General features: G+C 39.2%; 1 protein-coding gene across 2 annotated transcripts in view; it reads right to left on the bottom strand.

Annotated features, from left to right (window-relative positions):
- Positions 1–5,056: 5,056 nt before the first annotated feature.
- METAP1 (methionyl aminopeptidase 1) overlaps positions 5,057–8,535 on the bottom strand; it is a 66,776-nt gene continuing 63,297 nt past the window's right edge. For both annotated transcript variants that reach the window (XM_047718042.1, XM_047718041.1), the window contains exon 11: positions 5,057–6,745. In XM_047718042.1, coding sequence (XP_047573998.1) covers positions 6,582–6,745 — 164 coding nt within the window. In that variant the 3' untranslated portion in view covers positions 5,057–6,581. The remainder of the gene's footprint in view (positions 6,746–8,535) is intronic.

Below are 8,535 nucleotides of genomic sequence, written 5' to 3'. Positions count from 1 at the left end.
TCTTTTACTGAAAATTTTTACTATACCTAGCTAATATTTTTCAAATCTTATTTGCATATCCATTTTCAGCATGCTGTGCTATTCTTTTTATTTAACCCTACTAATGTTCACTAGAGTAAGATAGTCCAAAGACAGACATGTCTGACTTAGAATAAGTTCTTTATTACATGCAGAGAACTAACCTATAAAGTAGGAACATATAGAATGATGAGGTTTTAGGGGATGGAGGCAGGAAAAAAACTGCATTATATCCAGAACAAGTCACAGGGAACCAGTTAATGTTTGTACAACTTAAACCAAACAAAAAAATGCTCCAAAAAATATACATAATGCTCTTTCCATTTATCCCATTTGAATGCAAAAGTATACATAGCTGGTAATTCTGAAAACGTTTGTTGATTTGGGAATAGAGGGAACATATTTTCCATGCACAGAATTCTTCAGAACATTTTCTGCTTGCCTACCAATCTGCCAGTTAAGCTGATGATCAAAGTCCTAAAGTAACTGACAGTCCCTTTGGGCCTAGAGTCACTTTGTGACCCAGGAAAAAGACCAACTCTGGATTCAGTAAATTTATTTCAGTTAATACACAAGATCAGATTTAGAAAAAGTATACCACAAACACATTTGGAAAACATTTTATAAATTATATTTAAAGAGATATTTAGACAATAAATGCATAGAACTAAGGGAATTGTGTCTTTAAAGAAATAATTACAAAGTAAACAGGGACATACAAAGTCCTCCATTATACAAATTGCTTTGGTAGAACTTTTCTTTCTGAGACAAAGCAGGTGGGATGACTTTTAAGCAGACTGGTTTTTATCAAGGTGATGACATCATACCAGAATTCCTTATGAGATAAATTTTGCACATACTCTTTTCAAGAAAGGAGTGCTAATGTACCATAGAATCGCCTCCAGTTCAGAATGGACTCAAATGTCCTTGACTACCAAAACCAGGCTATATGAAGCAAGATCAACAGTGAAAATGGGCTCTAAAATATCTACTGTTCTTTCTCTACATTATACATCTTCATACTAAATGTTCTTATCCTCAGCTATTTTGTTTCCTCTGAATCACTCAGGGCTCAGATTTACTAATAAAGTTTTTTTCTACCCTGAGGGACGCCTGGGTGACCCAGTCAGTTAAGTGTCTGCCTTCAGCTCAGGTCTTGGTCCCTGGGGTAAAGCCCCGCATCAGGCTCCCTCTGTCTTTCCCCCCACTTGAGCTCCCTTCTCTCTCTCTCAAAAATAAATAGAATCTTAATTAAAAAAAAAAAAAATCTACCCTGTTTTCTGTTGACCCCTGACCCAGGTATTGAAATAATGTGAATTTTACAGTCACATTATCCATAGAATAAAACAGTTCCTAAGTTATGATTACCATTCCACAAATTGGAGGACTCCACAGAGAAGCACGATGATTTGTCCTAGTCAGGCAACCAAGTAAAAAATTAGAGAAATCAGAGCCCTGGGGTCCTGACTATTGGTCTTGTGCTCTTCTCATGACACCAAAGTACAGATGTATCTACAGGTTTTGGAAAGTGTTAACCTGTTTGTTCTTGGGGTAACAGTAAAAGGGCTAAGCACTCGGGAGATGTAAGCCATTACTCTCCGGAAAACTTTACAATGGTAAAAAGATTAAACGTCCATTTTTTTAAAAGTTAATGAAATACTTCAAGCTGTAACAAACATATTACTGGTAACTTTCCAGGAAGCCCTTCCTCAAGTGTTCCACTGACTTGACTTTTTGGCACATCTGAATAAGATATACCAGTGTTGATACATTTTTTAATATAACCACAGAATCGCCATAGACTGACAGTTCTATTTTTGCTCATCCACAGTCCCCCAAAAGCAAATGGTAACAGGGGGCCAAGGCCACCTTATTCCTGCTTCCTTTTTCTCAAAATAACCAAATACACACCCCCATTCTTCTTTGTCATACTTAGCACCAAAAGAAGAGGAAGCGGGGAAGGATGCCACCAAAGGCTGCTTGCTGCTCGGAGTTCAAACATGGGAGAGCCAGGGAATTTCTCCCCAGAGCCTGTGCTAAGCTAACCTTTCCTTGCACGTTTATTTTTAAAATGAAACAACACATTAAAAACCTTTAGGATATTAGCATAATGTAGCCTACATTGTGAAACAATTTGTTCCTAAGGCATCCATGTCCAGATTTTCTTCTCTACTGCAAAATGGGCCATATATCCACATTACAAAGTGGTATTATTTGCTCCTGTTATAGCTAGAGTTTGGTAGAAGTCAAACACCAAATGTAAACAGAATCGTATCACACTACCTCAAACAGTTCCAATATTTCTAACTCCCAGACCACTAAAATATATCCCCCACTCCTCCTACTGTATGTTTCCCCCCCAACATTCACTGTATTCATTGTTTAAAAGTAGCTCACCAAGGGAGGAAAACTCTAAGAGACTATTAATCTCAGAAAACAAACAGGGGAGGGGAGGGGCATGGGAGGGATGGGGTGGCTGGGTCATGGACATTGGGGAGAGTATGTGCTATAGTGAGTGCTGTGAATTGTGTAAGACTGATGATTCACATACCTCTACTTCTGGAACAAATAATACATTATATATTAATTTAAAACTTTTTTTTTTTAAAGTAGCTCAGTTTAGGAAATTTTGAATATAGTAGGAACAAAATTACTTCATGTAATTTTTAAACCAATACTCTGTACTCTCACAGTGAGTCATGTTCCAAGTTAGTAAAAATCACAAATTTTGTACTTAGGTTCCTTGTTGGTAGTGACTTTGATAGAGTAATTCTAAATTTTACATGTCTTATAGACTCAAGCAAATAAGTAAATATTAATGTTATTGAGAACCAAAGTTCCCACCATGGGATAAAGCAGACACAAATATGAAACAGGGAAAGGTGAGGAAGATTAGTGGTAGATTTAAAAGTATCAGAATGAACTCATGATTTTTTTTTTTTTTTTTTAAATGCATTTCCTTGTTCAGTTCCCTGAAAGTGACTGGAAACAATGACAACCAGTAGTACCCATATCTTGATTTCCAAATAGCAGTTCCCATGAAAAGGAAGTAGAGCTCCTTGGAGAAACAGCCTGTCCTACTGAGGGAAAGGAAAACTGTATGATAAACGTACATCTTGCTATGGAAAAAAACAAGAAAGTGTGCAACGACTGGTAGGCACAGGTCAAAATGACACATGAATAAGCTGAAAGTTGCTTCTGCTGGCCAAATTTGGACCAATTATAGTAATTGATTTATAAGAATTGATGTTTACAGAATTTTTATGAATTGATGAGCTCCTATGGATACTCAAAAACAGTGGGTAGGAGGGTAAAAAAAAATGCTTCCTTGTAAGAGTGACAGCTAATAATGTAGATGGAATGCTAGACTTAGAAAATCTCAACGTGCAGTCCCCAGTGTAATAAAATAATGTACCCCAGCAAGGATTATCAATGAATGTTAAAACCATGGAGTGAACAGGATACCAAAATGATCTCCCAAATATCTCCTCCCAGATTATTTGCTTAAGAAAAGATATCCTTAAAATGGAAAGATCTGACAAGGCAAATGACCAAACTTATATTGGCAATGTGACAATAACATTGTGTCTCCTCATGTGATACCATGAAAAAGACATGCTGCATATCATCAGCTGACTCTTCTGCCAAAATACTTATCGTGAACCTACTCATGAGAAACAGAGAAATACATAATTCTACAAGCTAACTGGCTTGCTTAAGTGTCAATTCCATAAAACACCAAAAAGTTAGGCTTGTTCTATAATAAAGAAGACTACAGATAGGGGACAACCAAATGCCATGGGTTTGGATCCTGGATTTTCACAGAAGAAGAAAAGCTTTAAAGAACACTAGCAAAAAACTGAGACTCCTGTTTGAATGTGTACTCTAAGAGAATTCTGTATCAATGTTAAATTCCTTGGGTGCCGTAACTGTATTATGACCAGACAGGAAATGTGCTTACCTTGTAACAGATTGGCTGCAAGAGTAATGAGAGAAGTATGGAGCAAGTTCTTTCAAAAGAAGTGCCTCAAGAGAGAGATGCAGCCAAGTAACGGGCACTGAACACAGGAAAAGGATTTAGGATTATTTCGTTGTACTATACTTTTAACTTTTATGTAAATCTGAAAATTTGCAAAATAAAAGGCTGCAAGTAAAAAAAAAAAAAAAAAGTTTTAAGAAATTAACAGCAGATACCAGGAGGGTGATTTGGGGGGCTTTAGCCAAGTGAAGCACCAGCCCTTCTATTCTCACCTAACAGAAAGAAAAGCCAAATGTGGTTACAGGACAAATGAATCAAGTTAAGACAGCAAACAATTCCTAACCCTCTTCCTATTAATTTTGACCTGTAGCAAATGGTATAGAAGTGTCAGTGTGTGGGTTCTAATGTACCTTAATCCATTTTATCAGCAAAAGACATAAAATGAAGACAAAAGGCAAACATGTTTCCCTGCTTCTAAATTATAATCCCAAGGAAGATGAAGGAATAGCAGGAAAAAATGTATTTATTATTTTAAAAGTTAACACCAAAAAATGGAAACTTAAATTTACTGACTTATTTTGATGAAAAGTTGGCAGCATGATAGAACTTGATGTTTTCATCTAAATCTAAGAAACATCTGATATCAGATATTTACATTTAGACTAGAATCCATATTGTTTTGAAATCTCCCAAAGCGAAAAAAGCCTCATCACCAATGTGTTGGTTTATCTTTTCCACAACTATCCCAACGAGACTTTTTCCCCTTGAGCTTATTTTCTAAGGACAGACATTAAAGAAGCCCTTACTGTTAATTCCACAATCAGTACGTAAGATGCTCCCCTAAATATTCAGCACTCGATCTTAAAATTAGCTCTCAAAAATATGGTTGCATCTCAAATGCTGCTGATAGACTCTGCTGAAACAAAAACAGTACTGGAATCTTTTTTACTCAAATGGTCATGGAGTTTATTTGAGATTATGAAATCACCCACCCTATTCCCACCACTGCCCTCTGAAATCCCCAACAAATGCAGCAAAGTTAATGACTACACAGCGGGATAAGCACTCAAACTTTTAATCTCCCTTTACACATTATATTAACATTCATATTGCAAGGCATTCCATTCACAAATATTACAGTTTGATAAAAAACTTCACACACATACCCCCAAAAGTCTATACCAGATTCAGTCACTTCACTAAATCATTAAAATAATAAAAGTAATGAAAACATTATCATAATTCTTTTAAAGCAATAAAGGTCTGAGGCACTCTGGGAAAGATGTTCTCATATTAACATGTCAGTGGTATCAAATTATCTTAAAGAAAGTTACCAGATACCCAGTAATCAAGTACGCTCCAATGACAGTAACTTCGACCTGATAATGTGTTCACTGGATACACTCCCATTTGGACTGAACTACTGAAAGGAACACAGATATTGGGCAGCTGAGGTCATTTCTAAGGAGGTTCCCAACTATGTAAAGGTAAAGCGTGTTTTCAACACACCAAGGACAGCTGCACTTCTACCGCAAGGGAACAGTCCAGTCTCGAAAGAAGTTCCTTTTTCATCAGTACCAGGTTTACTAAATGTCAGAAGCTAATAGTCCACCAGACTTAACTCTGCTCGCTGCTAAAGAGATTTCAGAACTGTCTCTTCCCATCAACCTCCACAGTGCAACCTTCACCCTTCTCTGAATATCTCCAAGGTGTGCCCTTGAAATAAAACAGAGGGGAAGAAAGGGAGCTTTTTCCCTCCCATTTCGACCAAACAGAGGTCTGAAATAGCAACATTTACAAAATTCTCGTGCTCTGCAACAGTGGGCTACCATTTGAAGCATGGCTACTTTTGCCATAAACTAGATTTTTAAAAAGCTGACAACCCTTTTCCAAAGTGAATTTTGCCACATCCACTCACTGACAGAGTCCACATTGGAGAGAGAGTCTCAATGACTGAGTGCTTCCTTACACACAATTACAAGGGTAACTAATCAGCATGGGGAAGGAGGGAGGCCAATTCCCAACTGGGAAATGAATCACTGCAAACTATGGGTCCACTTATGACAGCATATAACCCTGTCAGAGCAGAATCAACACAAACCCAGGTCATATAGTGTTCGGTAATTACATACATGGAATTTAAAACGTATACATATATATTTCCATACATATATAATAAAAAAAAATCTGGAACAACATATGTTGCTAAAGTTTCAAGGATTCTCCTCTTCCACATTCACCTGGAGAACAGCCGGCTCTTGCTGGCCCAGTCGTGGCAGTGATAAAAGCAACTAGAAGCAGGTGTAAGGAAGAAGTGCTCAAAGGCCACGTGAGAAAACGGGGGTGCACACATTTCTGGAGGGACAGGGGAGCACTGAAAAGAGTTGAGAATGTCTCCTTTATTCTTCTCAGCTTTTCCAGACCCGAGACAAGTTCTGGAGGACACTCATCCAAAGGTGGAGTCCTTCCTTATCTATAGTCAAAACAAAACAAGTAATAAAAATTTTCCCCTCCATTCTGTACTCTCTATAAAATGCATAGTACAGCCAGAAGGTATTATCGAGATGCGCCATCTCAGGAGGAATTAAAACTGGGACATGAAGTGAGGCCGCGTGCTGTCGAGTCGCCGCGTCAGGATTTCACAGCCCGTGTCTGTGACCAGCAGGGTGTGCTCGAACTGAGCAGACCGCTTCCCGTCTCTTGTCACCGCGGTCCAGCCATCTGGCCAGGTTTCATCCTGCCATCCACCTTAAACACAAAAACAGGAACAGTTTCTTAATTCTATCACTCAGTTTTCTCAACAAACTCTTGAGGTAAGTGTATTTGCATGTACTCCCATATGCTGAGATATCACAGAAACAATTAGAAAATTCACTATAGGACACCTACTTACAAATGGTGGACAGCTACATGCAAAAGAATGAAACTGGACCGTGTTCTTAACAACACACACAAAAATAAACTCAAAATGAATAAAAGACTTGAATGTGAGACCTGAAACCACGAAACTTCTTCAAGAAAACATAGGCAGTAATCTCTTAGACATCAGCCTCATCAACATATTTATGAATTGTATCCTCAGAGGAGGGAAACAAAAGCAAAAATAAACTACGGGGGGTCCCCAGGTGGCTCAGTGGGATAAGTGTTGACTCTTGGTTTTGGCTCAGGTCATGATCTCAGCTTCATGAGCTTCATGGGTCCTGGCCTGGGCTCTGTGCTGAGCATGGAGTCTGCTTGAGATTCTTTCTCCCTCTGCTCCTCTCCTTGCATCCCCCTCAAATAAACAGAGAAATATATATATATATTTTTTTTAAGATTTTATTTATTTGTTAGAGAGAGAGAGCGAGCACGTGGGAGCACAGGCAGACAGAGTGTCAGGCAGAGGCAGAGGGAGAAGCAGGCTCCCTGCCGAGCAAGGAGCCCGATGTGGGACTTGATCCCAGGACCCTGGGATCATGACCTGAGCTGAAGGCAGCCACCCAACCAATTGAGCCACCCAGGTGTCCCTAAACAGAGAAATCTTAAAAAAAAAAAAAAAAAAAAAAACAACCCACACAAAAAAACAAAAAAAACTATTGGGGCTACACCAAAATAAAAAGCTTTTGCACAGCAAACAACATCCACAAAACAGAAAAGCAACCTACTGAATGGGACAAGGTATCCACAAATGATATATCCAATAAGGGGTTAATATCCAAAATACATAAAGATTTTATACACCAGGGTTTCCTGGGTAGATCAGTTGTTCAGCGCCTCCTTTTGCCTCAAGTCATGATCCCAGGGTCCTGGGATCAAGCCCCACACTGGGCTCCCTGCTTGGCAGGAAGCCCGCTTCTCCCTCTTCCACTCCCCCTGCTTGTGTTCCCTCTCTCTCTGTGCTGAATAAATAAGTAAAATCTTAAAAAAAAAAAAAAAGAAAGAAAGAAAGAAAGAAAGAAAGAAAAGAATTTATACACTAAAACAACAAAAACCCCACACAAATAATCCAATTAAAAATGGGCAGAAGAAGGGTGCCTGGGTGACTCAGTCAGTTGAGCATCTGCCTTCGGCTCAGGTCATGATTCTGGAGTCCCCAGATCAAGCCCCGCATCAGGCTCCCTGCTCAGTGGAGAATCTGTTTCTCCCTCTGAAGCTCCCCCACTCTCGCGCTCTCCCTCCCTCTCATCACTTGGCATCAGGGAAATGTAAATCAAAACCACAATGAGATAACACCTCACACATGTCAGAATTGCTAAAATCAAGAAGGTAATAACATGTACTGGTGAGGAAACAGAGAAAAGGGAATCTTATGGTCTGTTGGTAGGAATGCAAACTGGTGCAGCCTCTGTGAAAACTTGTATAGAGTTTCCTCAAAAATTTAGAATTACGGGGCGCCTGGGTGGCTCAGTGGGTTAAGCCTCTGCCTTCAGCTCAGGTCATGATCTCAGGGTCCTGGGATCGAGCCCCGCATCGGGCTCTCTGCTCAGCAGGGAGCCTGCTTCCCTTCCTCTCTCTCTGCCTGCCTCTCTGCCTACTTGTGATCTCTGTCTGTCAAATAA

This window comes from Lutra lutra, chromosome 2 (genome assembly GCF_902655055.1).
Source record: "Lutra lutra chromosome 2, mLutLut1.2, whole genome shotgun sequence".
Taxonomy (NCBI): Eukaryota; Metazoa; Chordata; class Mammalia; order Carnivora; family Mustelidae; genus Lutra; species Lutra lutra.
Note: the sequence above shows the minus strand (reverse complement) of the source record. Positions and strands in the feature narration are given on the sequence as shown.